At 35.0% G+C, this 18,254-nt stretch overlaps 1 protein-coding gene across 9 annotated transcripts in view; it reads left to right on the plus strand.

The window, feature by feature from the left end:
* Positions 1 to 18,254, plus strand: part of PPARA (peroxisome proliferator activated receptor alpha) — a 44,233-nt gene that overhangs the window by 9,088 nt on the left and 16,891 nt on the right. For 4 of the 9 annotated variants that reach the window (XM_063355204.1, XM_063355212.1, XM_063355194.1 and 1 more), the window contains 2 exons: positions 14,442 to 14,686; positions 17,346 to 17,506. In XM_063355204.1, coding sequence (XP_063211274.1) covers positions 14,479 to 14,686; positions 17,346 to 17,506 — 369 coding nt within the window. In that variant the 5' untranslated portion in view covers positions 14,442 to 14,478. Of the gene's footprint in view, positions 1 to 9,003; positions 9,068 to 13,976; positions 14,056 to 14,441; positions 14,687 to 17,345; positions 17,507 to 18,254 lie in introns of those variants that run through there. The other 5 variants (XM_063355238.1, XM_063355222.1, XM_063355230.1 and 2 more) reach the window with 3 other exon arrangements.

The following is an 18,254-nucleotide window of genomic DNA, read 5'->3' on the forward strand; positions in this document are numbered from 1 at the left end:
GGGGTGGCAAAATTTGGGAGTTTGCCAGGAGGAGAAGTTGTGTCTGACTAGATGTTCTAAAAAAGGGGGATTGCAAGGCCTGGAATGTGGTTGAAGGGTTGGTAAGATTCAAGTGAAGCTTTTCACGATCTTAAATCGGTATTCTAAAAAGTCTGAACCATCTTTCAACTTTTTGCGTTAAGTAATTTAATTTAAGATATATTTTTCTTTTTTTTTCCCCTCTGTCTCCTTTTAGATAAAAAGTATTGTTCCAAAACAATAGCTCTTTATTAGGGAAGAATGTTGGCATTAAGATGTCTGTAAGAACTAGTATTTTTGCCCACAGGTCAGAAATCCTCAGCCAAAGTGAATATTTAACCACTACTTCAAGGACAGCCAATTATCTTTTTCTTAATAAAGTATGTGATTAGGAGACAAAGTGAGGGACTCTGGAAGATTGTAGAATACTCCAAGGACTGACATAACCTCAGGTACCCATTGTACTGTTTGTGTGTTCTACAAACCTTAGGAAATATAAAACAAATAACTGAAAACGAACTGAAAAAAAAAAAACCAACAAAAAGGGGGCAAAAGTTCAGATCTATGCTGGAAAAGTTATGCTCCAAAACTGCTACACTGAAAACTGTTTTCAGGATTGTTTTCTCATCTCTCTTTTAGTCTAGTTACTGAAGAAAGTCAGATGTACGCACTATGGTCTGCTGTCGAATCACTCCACCCAATAACTTTGAACCTGCAGGTCTTGTCAAATTTGGCAGGGGACTAGTGGTTGCAAAGGCATTAAAGTTCTGTAATTTTTATGAAAGTTGGTAACTGGAAAGAAGAAAGGAAAACACATTATTGACCCCACTGAGGATATGATGCAATGTGAATTCAACAATTATCTGTTCTGTTTGGCTTGTCAATTGCCAATCAGCATAGGAGCATTAGCAAGCCAGTTGCAACATGTAGCTCCGAACCAGCTACAGCATGTTTGCTGTTTGCATAGTCAGTAGTTCAGGGACGCTGGGTGGGGAGGGGGAACTGTAAGTGTAGTGAGAAGGAAAAAGAGCAGGGAGACAGGATAGGACAATGCGAGGTACGAAAATTTTGTGTCGTTGGGAGCAAGCTACTAGACATTAAAGCTTTTTTATTTCTTCTCACCAAAGTTGCCCTTTTCCCAGTGTTTTAATACTGGTAATAGTAAATACCAATATGAATTCTACCTCTCAAATTTGTGTACTATCAGAAGTTAATGCTCTCAAGTTTTTATCTTGTTGCTTAAACTCACAAAATTCTATACAACCTCAAAAATTTCATTACCAGTCAACAAACTCAAAACTACTTGGTATCTGCAAAATATTAGATTATGTGTCATAATAATAATATATTATTATCATATATAATAAGTGGCCTTGAATTAGGTGGTATTCAGTTGAAGTATTTATGTCATAGGAACATTCCTTTGCTCTTCTGTCAAAGAGTAAGCAAGGTTGAAATCATATAGGAATAATAAATATGCTCACAGAACAGAAGATTTATTAATTATTTATTGTCCTTCATATTATTATAAATTTAAGCTTAAGGCAGGTATTTTTATTTATAACACAGCAGGGATTTATTTATAACACATACTCTAAAGAGTATGTTACTACCAGTCCTGCCAATAAGGAATTATCAACAATATATACCAATTGCTATCACACATAAAGGTCTGTTGATATAAATCAAAAGGGATTCTTATATCCTAGTTCATAAGAACACATTTTAAGGTATCCATATATATACATGAACCCTAAAGATTGTTGAAATATTAGCAAAGTTTTAGAAAGGGTGGCAAAGTCTTTCTTTGACTCTGTAAGTTAGTGGCAATTGATTTTTTTATTTATTTTTTTTTTCCTTTTCATAAATATAGTATGTCTAAAATTTCCCATTTGTTCAAGTTTCTGGACAGATTTGCTTGTAAAAGATATGATGCCTTTCTGGATAGAACAGTCATGTATGTTGTGGGGTTTTTTTTGTTTTTTGTTGTTTGGGGTTTTTTTATCAAGCACGTGAGCAAGTAAAACTTCTGAGTTACAGAGGTTATGTAATAGCACAGTTAATATGTTTAATGGAAAATGGCCAAAAATTTTGCCCAGCACTGCATCTGTGTGTATTAGATTATAATTTTAATTGACAATTTTAGTTGCACAGATGTCTTTAGTTTGTTACCCTCTGAAGTTTATTTTTACCATATGTAGTGAAAATGTACTCTGCAGGAGACTTAGAAAGGGGCTTACATTTTATTTACTTCAAAAATTGATTATATTGGAGATAATCATTTAGTTACCAGACTAAAATGCAATTTGTATTTGCCTTTCACCCTCAGATATCTTTATCCTTCAACAAATGAAGTCTCTGTAGAATATCAGGGTATAGTAAGAAAATTGTTGAGAAGCCACTTTGCATAATCTGAGATGCCGTAATCACATGTGTCAGGAAACAATTGCAACATTCCAATTTAGTCTTAAGGATCTAGTTTCCAGTGAACAGCATGTTAGGACAGATGCGTAGGCTGCTTGTAAATGCTGTAAGTGTTGGAATCAACTTTGACTTCACCACTGAAACTTATTTTTATATATTATTTTTAGAAGAAAATGGATAATGATTTAGGACATCTAAATATGTGCATGCAGTTCATAAAATACAGGGGTTTTGTGGGATTTTTGGTTTGTTCATTTTTTAAAAAAATCTCTTAATTCTGGGCTCAGATTTAGCCTCAATCTGAGCACCGATTTCTGAAGTCGAGGTATCCCTAACTGTTAATCAGTTCAAAATATTGGCTTATATAATTAGCTTGTCAGACATTTGCACAGTATCACAAAACTTAGGAAAAAAAACAGATGACTTCCACATAAATGGGTAAGGAGGTTTGGGACATGGGGGGAAAGTAAGAGAGCTTTGAGTTCATTAATGCAGTAATAAAAATATAGCAAATACTCAGATGACACACTTGTGTGAACGTGACCTTGGATCAAATAGCAAATACATAAATGTCATGTTTGTCAGAATGTGACCTTGTATTGGTTCAAATATCAATCATAAATCAAATCCTTGCTTTTAATGTACATGTAAAGAAAACAGCCTCTTAAATGATGCATCAAATCTTTGTTTCTCAGTAGTTGTGGTCTTCATGTGTAAGTGTTCAGCAAACACATGAAGCATCTGTGTGCTAAACACTATTTTTTTGGCTTCATCACCTACAACATGTTGTCATGAATGACTTAGAATCTGTAAAAGTTTAAAGCACAAATTGCTATGACTGCTATGATTAACATGTGTAACCATTTGAATCTTGCTCAAGTATGGGATAATTCGAGTAGAATATAACAGTGACTTGAGATACTGACATTGAAACGCATTGGATAAAGAGCAAAACTTGGAGACTCTTTGCAGAGTGGAAAAGAAAAAGGGAGAGTGTGTGGCAAGCAGAAATATCTATGACAGTGAAATGAGGCTTCTATTAGAAACTGTGGTGAGCTGTAAGTAGTACTTATGGAACTTTATTTGAACTTGAAAGAGACCACATATCAGAGAACGTGGAGTACCCTATAATATAGTGGCTACTAAGGTGTTGCCATGGCTTAGTTTCTTGCAGAAAAAAAGCATCCTATTGTTCTTTTGAATCTCTTGTTAATAAAATATACTTGCTTCATTGGTCATGCCTCAAAAATACTGGATACTATTAACTCCAATCTGAATACTTGCTTTACATGTATTAATAAATAATATAAGAAATTTAATAAACCTCCCTCGTATTGTTGTCCAGGCTAATTTTTAAATTTTTTTTTAACGTCATGTTAATAATAGTGGGCTTATTCTATAGATTAAGCTTGTAGTCGATTCTCAACCATGTGTTGGAGCTCATTATTTATTATAAAAGTGGAAACAGAGACAGAATATATAGAGAAAGAAAAAAAATTACAAATTCACGGTTTTTCAGGATTTCTAGGCATCTTGACAATGAAAGTTGAAGCAAGGCTAAAGACTTTAACGCACTTATATCTTTGACTTGTGTCAGGAATCATCTTGACATCAGACTGTATTATAAAGTAGTTTAAAAAACCAAACAAAACCCAGAACATCAAAAAACCCAAGCCAACCAACCAAAAAAAAAAAAAAACAACAAAGAAAAGACTCCATCAAAACACTTCTTGAAGAAAATAGTAAAGTGAAGGAGAACATTGAGAACATTATAGGTTACCAGTGACTCTAAAATAATATTATATAGTTTGTTAACTAGTATTTCTATTGACCAATACTGAAGTCCTGACTAATGAACTCTTAGAAGAAATTAAAAGGATTCAGCAGACATAGATTTAAAAGGGATATTTGAACGCTTTACTTTGGCATATAGGTACTTCTGACTTTAGCTTCAGTTCGGCTTTCACTAGAATGAAACGCAGGTCTTCCTATTCCCAGTTACAGAAACCACAAAAGTATTCCCATTTTGGATATGAAAACTCGCATTTAGAGGAGAAAAAGGCAAACAAAAAATATCAATGTCATACTGGTATTCTATGCAGACTTGAATCTATTTGAGCTTGACGTCATTTCAAGCAACACTCCAGTCTCCACTCTTCACAGAAATGAGATAGGAAAACCAGATTTTTCTTTGATCAGCAGGACCTTGCTGCAAATTTCAGTGTCACGTTTGATGCATCTGATGTCCATTTATGTGGAAGAAAACAAGTATGACTTCAGATAGATGTAAACTTGAGGTGGTAGACTTGTAAGTCTTGTCTCTGGAGCCTGAAAGCAAATGTTACAAAACCTTTATGTCCCATTGTTGATGAAGTCAAATCTAACTCCTGTTGTTAAAGGGGTTAGCAATGGCTAATTTCAAGGTGGGCTTCAGATCTTGTTGTGCTGATAACCAGGAACTGTGACATTTACATCTTAAGTTGAGCTCTGTCTGCTAGAGGTTGACTAGTCTGATGTTGTGGGTCAAATATAGTGAAATATATTTTCTGGTCTAATATAAAGTCAATGTAAAAGTCATGTATGTAAACGTAAAGTGTTCTCAACCGAGTTCCTAGTTACCAAGTTCTTGAGGGGCTTATTGAATTTAAAACTTGCCGTTAGAAAACAACATGCTAGGGTGTTGTTTTGTTCTTTACAAGCAGCTGAAGTCTTTCTTTGAGCTAGATTCTACTCTCAGCTTGAGTGTCCAGCATTGGAATTGTTGTTTTATTTATTTATTGGAGCACATTGTTTCAACTTAGAGTAAATGCCTTTATCTTCAATTTACTGGATTTCCATGGGAGTTTTACTGCTGGAAGGATGATGAGTAACTGGGATGTACATGATCTCCCCAGCCTATATTCCAGTTGCGTGGCCCTGTCAAAAGATGCTGCTGCTTAATCTTATAGAGATGCTGTGTTGTCCGTAGAGCACTTTTCAGCTCTCATCAGAGACTTAAGAGGCACGGCTGCTTTATTTCAGGCAATGCAAGCGCCTGCTTTACAGGTCCAGCCTATCGATACAATCGTTGGATTCTTCAGAGGGGATTCAGGCTGCACATACGCATATATTTGTTGGCCATGCAGCAGCACATGCATCCCTCTCCCCAGCCACTTACTTCTGCTCCCTCCATTGAGCCAGCACAATATTTGTAAGGCTTTGTAGTGAACTGAATCAGGGAAACGATCTGATCGAAAAAATACCGCTTTTTAATTTGTAATCATGGCCTCAAAGATCTGTCACGGCTCTGGAAAGTCCATTGAGTTCCGCTCAACCCAAACATGTAAGTGAGGTGCTTGACATTAGGTGAGATGAATACCCCTCTTATGTCTGTTTGCTAAAAATTGATTTCTACTTTATAATTTTTTTCTCTTGTTAGTAATTGCATGTGTTGTGTGAAAGTGAGAGGGTATGATATTTGGGATAAATAGTTTAATTACCTCCTGAATAGTTTTGTTATTAGTTACTTCTTAAACAGTAATCTTGGCAAAACCCACAATTTTTAGAACTATTTAGAGTATAATGAGTGTGTTACATAACTGAAAGAAAATATTGGAGGAAATAGTGAATATATAATGACGAAGGTATAGAAAGCAGCTGAATAGTTTTAAAGCAGAAATGTTGCATTTAAAAGGGGGATGAGTGGCCCTGTTCAGAGACATTTATCTTTTTTTAATATATTCCAGATAATGAGACTCCACTTGAGAGAGTCAGGACCCACGAAGTAGCTTCTGCCCTGTGCCACTAAATCTTGGAAAGAAGCTACAGGGAGATGCCAACAGGGATTGAAGCTGGCTCAGTAACTGCAAAGTAGTTGAATAGTGACTGTTAGTGATTATGTCATTGTTCTCTGTATTTTTTCAGTCTGTGCTTTCCCCCTCTTCCTTGGCTGATTAGTTGATTTTTTTGCTGTCTTTGTCTGTTTCTCTGTAGGGTCTGCCCAAATTTTCGTAGCTGAGCAGTGTTAAGCAATCATTTCAATAAGTATTTTGGGCTTTTTGTCGTTGTAGGTTGTGATATTGGTGCAAATGCTAAATTTTTAACTGTGTCTTTTTATATACTGAAATTATAAGCAATTCAAAGTTCTCTTTCATAAGGAGATATGGTAGCATTTTGTCTAGCGATCCAAGATGAGTTTGTATTTCTTGCCGTTCACTGAGTGTTTTTATAATTATACAGATTGAAGATTTAGATTTTTGCTTGGGAGGGACACAAACGTTAAACAGATTTTCCTAGAGCTTTAAATGTCAATTAATACATATTCTATGTTATGGATGCTTTGCAGTTGAGTATTATGTAAGGAATCTTTCATATTTAGTATTGCTACGTCCTCTTTGATAGCCCTTGTGTGTTTTCGATACAGAATTTGTATCCTGATATTATGTTTTATTGTTGGTAATACTCTTCTTGCCACGTGACAGATAGTGCTTATGTTAGTATCACCTTACATATGTTCTTACTTTTAAAAGTGGTTTGCCCCCAGCAAAAGTGTGTATTTGTACCACTGACTTGTAAATTTCAGTTTATACTTTTATTAAGTAATTTCCTTATTATTTAAAAGTAAAAATAACTGTTTGTTAGAACAACTAACAAAACAGTGGCATCCTAAGAACTGAGATTTTTTGCTAAACTAGTGGCAAACCTGTATGCCAAATATCACGTCTATTGCATGATACAAGAGTTTCTGGCAACATCATTATACCTTTCTATATAGCCGGAAAACATCTGTTCTGCATATGCCGCAAAATAACCTTAATTTAAAGATCTCAACACCTTGCCTAAATAAGCCATGTTGGCCTTATTTGTGTTGGGCTAACAGGAGCTGGTGCTGGAACGTAGAAGAATCATATATGCTCCTGACAGTCTGATGGAGTACACCTAATTGAAGAATACTTTTGCTTAGTGTAACATACATAGTCAGTTGCTTATGTGGTACTGTTCACCCTGACCTGTCGTTAGTCAGCATTGCTCTTGTGTGCATCTCCTTATTGCTCGCTGGCTTGTACAAAATGTTAATTCATCTGTTTTAGTCCCATCTTTAAAAGTACTTGCTTATGGTGTTGGCTAATTACTTGTATGGAAAAGTTGATAAAAATTGTTAATTTTCAATAAGAAAATGTTGCCTTTCCTCTCTCTTTTTGGATCATGTCTTTTAAAATCCAAGGGGACAGAAAATCCTGGGACCAAAGAAATGCTGCTGCCAGGCTCAGTAATTTCTGCTTGGGTTTGACTGAGTAATATAAAAAGCAAAAAAATATTCTCATCTTGTTCTTACCACTTTTAATATCAATCAGCAAAATATTTGCAGTGTTTCAAAGCTTTATCAACTCTTCCCATGGGAGATTAGAAGTGTGTTGTCTCTGCATCTTCTGATGCAATTAGAGAAATGTGTTCAGAGTAAAACTCGTCGTGGTCCCCACTTTCTGAAGCCAGTAGCCTCGCCCCTGTGGCCTGTATTCTTCCTTTCAGAAATTCTCTAGTGGTCCTCCAGTTCTGCAAGTACTTATGGATCAGAGAAAGAGGATTGTCTTTTTCTCCCTTTTTTGCTTAGGGAAAGAATGTTCTTCCTTTTTGATCAACCAATAAATTAACAGCTTTTTTCCTGCTGCAGACTAATATAGATCAGGCTGCCTTACAAGCTATGTAACTCCACTTCTGTTTAATGCACTACCCAATTATAAGGGGAGTGATGTGGGGAAAGATGAACATTGTGCAGTATATATGTACATTCTACCGTAGCGCATAAAAAAAAAAAAAATAAGGTAGCATAATCAAGGTTACATGGAATTTTTCATTACGTCACTTTTAAGAGCTTAACTTTGCAATTTTAGTATCATTTTTCAAATTTAGGGTATTTTGATTTGTTTTAAAGGCAAGGATGCTTATAAGTTTTATATGATATCTTAGAGTATAACTGTAGAGGGAGAAAATACAAAGTTTTTGTTTGTTTTTTTTTTGGGGGGGGTGCAACTGACAGTCTTGATGAAGACCACATGCATAGTAAATTCTCTTTGTCTTGGGTTCTTAGCACTTTGTAAATTATAAAATGTTACTAGTATGTAAGGTTACAAAGTATGAGAGATGAATCGTATAGCACGGGATAGAGGAGAAAACATGCATCTTCTCCCGGATAGGGAACTGGATTTCATATTTTAGGTGCCAAATTTTATTTTCAGTTACCTTTATTTTCAGTTGGGTTTAGATGTTGAATTTGGATATTGGAAATATCCTGTAGCTTGCATATTCAGGCTCTTCCTATGCACCTAAATTTTCTAAAAGTATCCACTGCAGTCACTAGTTTTAAGGGTGCTGTGTTCAGCCCCAACGTTCTCAAAATGACCTAGAGGTAATGATTGTTTCAACTTTAACCTTGGTATTTGCAAGCAAGCCCTTTACACGATCAATTTGTTTATGCAGTAAATCCAGACTTTGTTACTGCTTCTCAGAGACCTTTGCATCTGAGAGACCTGTTTCCTACAGTGATTATCCCTAGCGTGGCAAATATTAAATGTGGAAGGGACAGGGGTTTTAGTCTCACACCGTCCCTTTGAACAATGAAGCAAACAACCTATCGCTACATGATTAGGTATTTTTCTTTGATAATCTGACTGTGATTTCTTTAAGACCTGTTTCAAGCTTATAGGTAACTTACTTATTGGGTGTTTGCAGTGTGGTGGTGGGAAAGGAGGACTTCTGAAAATAGACATATTTCAGAGACAACAGGCTGTGAGAGAGCACCAGTAAAACCTGTTTATCCTTAAAACCATGATTTCATGAAATTGTGTTCTTACATTTCTATTTCATACTCTCTTGTTTTGGTTTACTTTGTGTGTGTTTGTTTGTATGTGGGTGTAGGAAAGGGGGTATGCAGACTAAAATATTGTATGGGAAACTGAGAAAATCCTCTGCCAGTGTCTTTGTGGCACAGAATTTTTCTAAAGTCAAGAATAAGAAGAAATGTTGATTTACACAGATGCTTGAGTGGAATTACCATGCTGCAGCTACCACATCTACTGTTGTAACATGTATGGCATTTTTTGTAAAGCAAAGTACTGTCTGTGAATATTAATTAAATGAACTTTATAATCATTACCCTTTTTATTTTAGAAGCTTTATTTTCAAAAAGGCAAGGATCAATATGCATATTAAGTGAAACTTACCAATTAAAGCATACGCATGTATAAACATGCACAAAATACAGAGACAGAAGGCAAACAGTTTATTGCGTGAATACTAGAAATTTTACTTAAGTTTTCTGTGCTTATGAAAAAAGTATTCATTATATCTTTTTCAGTAATGAAAATACTGGTATATTTTGACAGTCTTCAGAAATGGTTATATAATGGCTATGATTGCTAAGGTAGCTAGTTAATCATTGACGAGCTGTAATGATTAAGCAGCTGTAGTTTACTAGCAGTGTTTGAAAGTACAAAAGGGTATGCAATTTAATAGTTAAAACAATAAGCAATTTGTTTATATTTCACAATCTGTTAGGTTGTTATTAGATACATTCAGCTAAAAAGACTACTGAATTTTAAAGATTTACTGTAAACGTGGAAAAGTATGGTGCAATTTGGGCAATACCAGACGCGCTGCTCAAAGAGCTGTTGCCATGTTCAGAGTTCAGCTGTCAAGCCTTTCCTTTGTTTTCCTGTCAAATAATACCTATTTTGTTTCAAGATAGACTTCAGTGTTCACTTAATCTTTTAAAAATAGTTGTGCTGGATGAAGAAGTCCTACTTGGAGAGATGTACGTGAGTCAGTAGGGAACTTGAAGTAGTGTTGGGTACAAGGAGCCTGGTGCCTCTTGGAACCTCCCCAGCTATCCTGAGGCCAGGATACATATCTACAGAGGAATATAATGTTTCTGGTCTGGGAACAACTGTTTTAGCCTGGGAGAACTTCATGAAGAGCACACTGGAGGAGCAGTGCTTGTATGCTCTGCCATTCCTTTCTTCCTTTTTTGTTGGTGGCTCCCTAGGGAGACAAATTTGGTAGTCTCCTTCGGATTGCCAGAGGACAGTTGTTGTTGTTCTCACCTATCATTAGAAAAACAATTTACGTCAAGGTTTGTTTACTCTTTTCCCTCACTACAAAATAGACGTTTCACAGGAATAGCAATTTAACTTTGTTTTCACAAATAAAATACATAAAAGTGATTTCTCATTTCTCAACTGGAGTACATTATCTTCCAGTTACATCAGGGATATCAGGTGCACAATGGCATGTCTTGGACTCTGTTAGATAACTAACAGCAGTTAATTCCAGGTGTTACTGAGCTGCCTCATGCTGCCTCATGTTCAAGCTGCCTCAACAGAGCAATTGTACAAAGATGTTCAAGATTGAAAGTACTGGCAGAGAATAACAGATGATGATAACTAGAAATGCTTGCGGTTGATTCTTTTTCTTCCTTTGTGAATGTAATGTTTTGTAAATGCATGCTGCATCTGCAAAATTACTCTCCATCTTGAGTCTTCATGAGATTGGAAGCATTGCTCTGAATAAATGCAGATGGTTTAGCAATAAAGTCTTTGTCAGATAATCCACAATAATCTGTGCTGTTTTCCTTTGTTGTGTGACCATACATTCCTAAAGCATTAGGCTGATTTTTTATTTTTAAGTAGTTTTTTATTTAGAGTTCTCATCGATAGAATTTCTGATATTTTTTTTCTTCAGTAACTATGGTCATGTATGTTACAGTATGAAATGCAGATATTTCTTACTGTTTTTTCAGGTTACCAGCTGGTGGGATTTATAAGAGAAATGAAGGTTGTTCTACGAGACAGGACAACTGTTGAGCTTTAAAAGTGACAATTGGAATTTATTTTACAAAATACTTTCAGATTATGGAAATTTTGTGGGGGCTATAACTGATAGCAATTACACTTCAGTCTTCTATGTGAAAGAAGTTATGTTGTTTCAGTTTTCCAATATAATGACATTGTAAAATAATTAGGCATTACAGTCAGTGTTGCTTGGATGCTCTTAAAATAAAAAGCTGCATCGACATCTCAACTGATCCCTTCAGAAAGAAGTTGAGATGTGCATGACAACTCTTGTATTGCTTATAAATATTCTATTACAGTACTGGCAATCTGGCATAATGTCCTAATGAGTATTTAATGTATCAAACTGGAAAACTTAATTTGACTGTTATTTTTAAATACAGCCAAGCTGTGAATAGTGATAGAGTAGCAATGTCATACATCCAAGAAAAATCAACAGTAACGTATCTGTCTGTAACTGGTGTTAGAAATTGTGGATAAATTCCCATTCTTAGTCTCCTAGATATTCTTATTTGCTACATCATGAAACATGCTACATCATACCTTGTCTAGTTAATACTATCCTGTTACAAAGAAATTGGTCAAATAGATCTTTACTAAGGGTCCTTGTAGTATGAGGTGGTGTGTTAGTAACAGTGACAGCATCTGTTTTTTTTCCTGCTCAAGGGAGAGTGGATTTTATCTAGTTTGGTTTGATATTTAAAGATCTGATTCTTATAATTTGTGATTCCTTTCAGTCTTCAGCCTTCAGAACTGTGTATCGTATTTGGCTTAGTTTTAATAGTCAAAGTACAGTGAACCTTCTGAAAACTTTGTCCTCTCAGTTGTGCTGGACAGATCCCGAAATCTTCAGTGTTTACTTTCATAAAGAGCTCCGTTTCAGTGTGTGAACTGAGTAAAATGAATAGAACCTCTGGATTTTACTGTGTGTTTGTGTCTGCTACTCCTTTAGTTCTGTCCTTCCAGGTACATGGTAAGCTATTACACTGGGGAAATAAATCTGTATCGTTGCTCTACAATGCTATTTGGGTTGAAAAAAAAAATGTGCCACAAACTAAATACTATAATAACATTGTTTTCGTAAATTGCCAGAAGGGTAATCTAACTAGACGCTGTTTCAGTAAACTCTTCTTTTTAGCCTTGACATATTTTCTTACAAAAAAACCCAGGTACAATGGTGCACAGAGCTGTAATAAATTGCCCAAGGATATATAAAACATACTGCTTTGTTCTAATCATCAGAGTTTATGATTACACTACAATTTCAATCTCCTCTTGTACCTGAGTGGTTAGCATTTTTATGCCTATTCACTTTGATAAAAATGAATAATGGGTGCATAAAATGTGCAAATACAGCCATTTGGTATCACAGTTAAAAAATTTGGGTACTCTGAAAATCAAAGGAAAGTTTTGACAAGTCTAATGTGTGTACTTTAAATAACATTGATTAGCTGGAAGGATGCAAATTGTAGAATAGAAAGCCATATGTAATACAGATTATTTTTTTAAATTGTTTTTTTTGCCTTATAGTCGTGTAATGAACACGTTGGAAAACACGACAGGAGTGATATATGTGCACCATTGGTTTTCCTGAAATAGCAGAAAGAAACAGCAGCGTGCACTGATAAGTGCACCTGAAAAATAAATAATTTAAAAACTATGTGCATATTGCAGGTTGTTACAAACATAACTTTTAATCTTCTTTAGAGTAGGTCATTCTGCCCTCAGTTACATCTGTGTAATACCATGTGAAGCAAGTATAATTGAAGACAGCCCTTTGCCAGCAGCCTGGGGATAAAAGGCTTGATTGTAGATATCTTGCCTCAAAACATTTTGAAGGGTTTTTAATATCCTTTGTCTTTAGTGTGTAAAGCAGTAGTCATCACTTTGTATTACTTTTTACTGTACCCTTTTTGTCAGTTACATAGCCAAAAAAATATGCTTTTTCTCTAGAATAAATGCCTGATATTCATAGAATGAATCTGTCACAGATTATCAAAGAAAAGGATTGATTCCTTAATATAAAATGTTTAGTGTCATAGAAATGAAACTAGCTGGTATTTGAAACTTCAGATAACATCAAGGAAGATCTTTTTTGTTATCATAACATAGCGCTTTTATTGTAAAACCAGCATTTGTATATCCCCGTGTAACCAGTTAATGGCAGTTTCAAGCTTCACAATAAACTGCAGCGAACACGTGTTCTTTGGAAAGGCCAGCGTTGAGCGGTAACCACAGTAACAGTCAGAGCTTCTCTAAATGCCCATGCATATTCATTGCATGGACAAGACTGCAGCAGGATGTGTTTGTGCGTGTACTGAGTATAACGCAAGTGTTAGTTACTTGTTGTAAAAGATGAGTTTCTTTTAGCAGAATTATATATATGCAGCAGTAGTAACATTCTGCAGTACATTTATTAATTCCTTACCTGACAAGTCAATAGGAGAAGAATTAAAATTTGTGACATTTGCTAAGGAATCTGTGCTGTTGCTCAAAGTTGATGACACTGGTGGCCAGTTTTGAAGGCAACTTTACCATCTTATTTCACTGTAGGAAATAAAACTAACTCTAGGAATTACAGATACATTGGATTGTATATGCTGGAGCGCTCTTGCTGAAGATGTTCTTTGAGCAAAGTAGGTTAAAAAGTATTAGTTTGGTCCACTTCTACAAAGATTTTAGTATAAGACAGTATTTTGTTCTCTGCAGTGTCATAAGACCTATCAAACAAATCTGAAAGAGATGAGAACAGAGGACCAAATCAACATATCTAAAGCTGTTAGATAAGGTGAGCAAAGACTGCTCAAACATAATATGTATGCATATTGATTTTTGTTATTTTTCTATAAATTTTGGTGGGAAGTGCATAATGCCTGCTATAGGAACACAATACGTAACTTTTATCAGCAAAGGAGAGAAAACAACAGTCTACTGATTGATCTTGTCGTAACTTTAATACATATTGAAGTATTTTGGGTTCGTTTTTTTTTTTTCTCTGTCCTGTTGATGATTCATGTTGTATAAAGCTTATGGAGCAACAGAATGTTGTACAATATTTCAGTTTTGGATTCGAATTCGTGTATTCAGTGTGCTGCAACTGATTCAAATATTAAAAAAAAATTCTGGTATTTTAAATACAGGATTTTAATCTTTTTTTAACTGTTCTTTCACTAGCGTAAAGAAGTTTGAGTGACTGCTCTATTTGATCAAAATGGTGGACACTGAAAACCAGCTCTATCCCCTTACTCCCTTGGAGGAGGATGATATAGGCAGCCCTTTATCTGGAGAGTTCCTACAAGGTATGGAGAACATTCAAGACCTCTCTCAATCTCTAGGTGATGACAGCTCTGGAGCTTTAAGTTTAACAGAGTTCCAGTCACTTGGAAATGGTCCAGGATCTGATGGATCAGTTATTACAGGTAAGAGAGTTTTGATTTACCATAAAACTTTCTTTTATAAATACATAGTGATAGAAATTAAAAAATTCTTAATGCAATGATTTTTATTTATGACTGACACTAGAAATATATAAGCTGATTATAGCATAGTCTTAAAATATTCAATGCTGTAGTTAACTTATTAGACAAATGTCACTGAAAAATTACTGTACCATAAAGTCGCTGTTTGAAATTATCACTAGTGTCAGCGCATTTTTCAAAATAACTTTTTAAAATCACTATTACTAGCAAAGAAGTTACTATGTATTGTAGTCATTTAGGAAGTCCCAATATTGCACTAAAGGATTTCCCCATCTTTTAAAGTTTCTTGAGATCACATAAATTTGAAAAGTATTGTGAAACGTTTGCCAGAATCTAACCCTTAAAAGCTCACCTAGAATTCCAGTATCTTTTAGCATACTGATGTTTTGAACATGCTGGTTTCTCCCCCTTCTCAAGGGTAGCTTTGTTCAGCTAATGACTCTACCCTGGTTAAAGTAACGGTCTCCGGGTGCTAATACATTACATAGTCTTTAGTCAAAAGAGCTTTGTGAGAGGCTTTGTTTGAGAGATCAAAATGTAAAAAATTGAAGTGGTATGGGACACTGCAATAATGTCGGTAAGGTATTCCTTTTGAAACTGTGGTTTTACAAATCTTTTAGCAGTAGAGCCATTTTAAGCAGTTTGTGATTAACTTTCTGGTTGTTTTACATTATGTTGTGGCTTGGGGGTTTCTTACTTTAAATTGATTCCCAGGCTGTGATCACGATTTTATCTTACAAAAACTGCACTAATACTACTGAGGTGTGCCTCTGTGCTAAACTGGTTGAAAGGAATAATGTGAATTTCGAATGGAAAAGGGAGACCTGCCTCTTGTCACTATTGCTCAGAGGAATGTTTGTAGAAATATGATTTGGGTCACTTTCGGTTGCAGATCTCGCCTTGTACAGGAAGAGTTATTATGTGATGGGTTTATAACGTAATCCTTCTGAGACATGAGGGTTTTTTAATTATTTGTGCGTATATGCGTACAAGTCCTCCAATAATGTAGATCAGCTTCTACTCTCACCTTCTAATTTGATTATTCAGTGCTCATTGCAAAATGTTCTGGTTTTACTGGTAGAGAGGATAGAAAATGTAAATGTTTAAGTCTCAAATTCCATAAGGCAAGTAAAAAGAAATGGGAGTCGTACTATTAAAAAAAAAAACCTGGGCTTTAGGCTGTTCTTGGTGACTCTGATGCCTGTGGGCTTGGCAGTGCTGGCAATGCAGACTCTGAGTTCTACGCCAAGGTTTTTTCCAACATAATACTTGCTGACCTACATTCATGAGTGTTTCTTAATCTTTCTGTTAAAATGACACACCCATTAATTTGCTAAAGTCTTGTGGTGCAAGTTGCGAGATGAAAGATAAAAGAAATTCTGGCCTCAGAAAATATTTTCCTCAAATAAGGTGGAAATATTAATTGAAACGATTAAGGTTGGAATGTGTTAGTTCTGTAACATGTTCATCTAGTAGTAAAATGTATAGAGTTTATTTCATTGTACAACGATTCAGAAATGCTTTTCCCATTATAATCAAAAGGTAAACTATCTGAGAAATTGCTGGATTAGCTTAGAAGCAGACATTTGTGTTACCTTCCTTTTAATATCTGTTCAGCCTTTCTACTGATGTACGGGATCATGCTTTCACTTTGAGAAAATTGTTTAGAAAGAGAAGTTGTCTAACTGCTTTTTAGGCCTCAGTTTAGACCAGCATTTAAAACTATGAGTAGCTCTTCAAAAGTCAAGGGGACTTTAAGTGTATCTTAAGGGTGAGCTAGAAATGTGTCTCTTGTCATACCATAGCAATAGATCTGATGCTCAATGTTGTTGTGGCACAAGAGGTGGAAGATGTAACAGCAAGATGAACTATTAGTAATCTTTCTGGAAAGAGCAAGTGACAGGTTGAATGGATATTGTGATACACACTTAAAGTCATGGGGGTTTCTATTTCATTGTGTGTTTTTGGGTTTGGGGTTTTTTTTGGTTTTCCTGTTTTATATTTTGTACCATTTGTCTTGAGCAATAGATACATGTTGAATTTTTCAATTTCAAATTTATGTTTTTTGCGAAGACAGTATATAGGCATTTTTAAGGTTAAGAAAATTTCCTGAATTTAAAAGAAATATTAATTCAGTACTTTTTAGTTACTTGTATTAAGTTATGGGATAAAAAAAGAAAAAAATCACGTTTGTATCAAATTGAGAAACATTTGAAAAAATCAAAGTCAAAAATGGAATACGGGAAAATCCAAAAGAGCTTGTTTTTTTCCTGTTTTGTGTGGTGCATATTTATTGAATGCTCAAGAATCATTATCACCCTTCTAGTTCTTGTTATCAGGGTTACTTTGGTAAGGCTTTTTGTTTGTTGACATTGTATGTCTCATCATAATTAGCAGGGTACACCCTGTACGTTGTGTGTGTTTGCATTGTTAATATAAATATTATTTTTCAAACATTTATGTCCAAATTATTAGTTCACTTAATGACTATTAACTCATGATTATTTTGTAGAATAAGCTCATTTTAATGTGGATTTAGTATAGAAATGGTATCAACCTTGATAGTATAGTATTTATGAAGTGTTCCTTTTTCTTTTAGACACCCTTTCACCAGCATCCAGTCCTTCATCCATTAATTTTGCCACAGCTCCAGGTAGCATAGATGAATCACCCAGTGGAGCATTAAACATTGAATGTAGAATTTGTGGGGATAAAGCCTCAGGCTACCATTACGGAGTACATGCTTGTGAAGGTTGTAAGGTACAGTCGTAACTTTCTTTTTAAGAACCTAAATCATGTTGCTTTATTTACAGGGTTATATGAAGATAAACATTTGTTACATAATTGTAATGGCTAGAATTATATTAATTAAACATTTATTTAAATAATAAACCGATCTGTGATCTTTTTTCTGAAATAACTTGTTCAGGTACCATAACTGGATACCATAACTCAATACCAGACCTTCATCAAGCAGGGGCAATTCGCAATGATAATTTTAATGCTGCTTTTCTGGATATAGTTAGTTAAACACTAAAACAACTTAAAACACTAAACTGTGACTAAAAGTCAAAGCCTACTTGCTCCACTAGTGTTTTATTTGTGTTGGGAGTATGGCTGTGAGAAGCACGTGAGTTTGCTACGTTTCCATTGTACCAGTAACAAATCCTGAATTTCTCATCTCCACTACATTCTGCCTGAATCACTTAGTATTGCACCTCTTGTAGTTTTGGGGCCAGTGCACGTCTCTGGGGCAAATTAATGTTATCATTCATGTATAATTTTTGGGATGCTATGGCCCAGGAATTAGAAGATTCTTTCCTTTTTCCTCCTAATGTTTTAGTTTTCCTTTTTTTTTTAATTTTTTTTTTCCTAAATGATAATGTGAGAGAAATAATTGTGTATGTGTACATTTTTCTCTCATACTCAATGTCAGAAGATGATAACTCAAATATAAATCTTACAGAGTAATGCTAGAATGTCTATTAGAGATGGGGAGCCAGTTCAT

Source organism: Chroicocephalus ridibundus, chromosome 1 (assembly GCF_963924245.1).
Source record: "Chroicocephalus ridibundus chromosome 1, bChrRid1.1, whole genome shotgun sequence".
In the NCBI taxonomy this organism is placed as follows: Eukaryota; Metazoa; Chordata; class Aves; order Charadriiformes; family Laridae; genus Chroicocephalus; species Chroicocephalus ridibundus.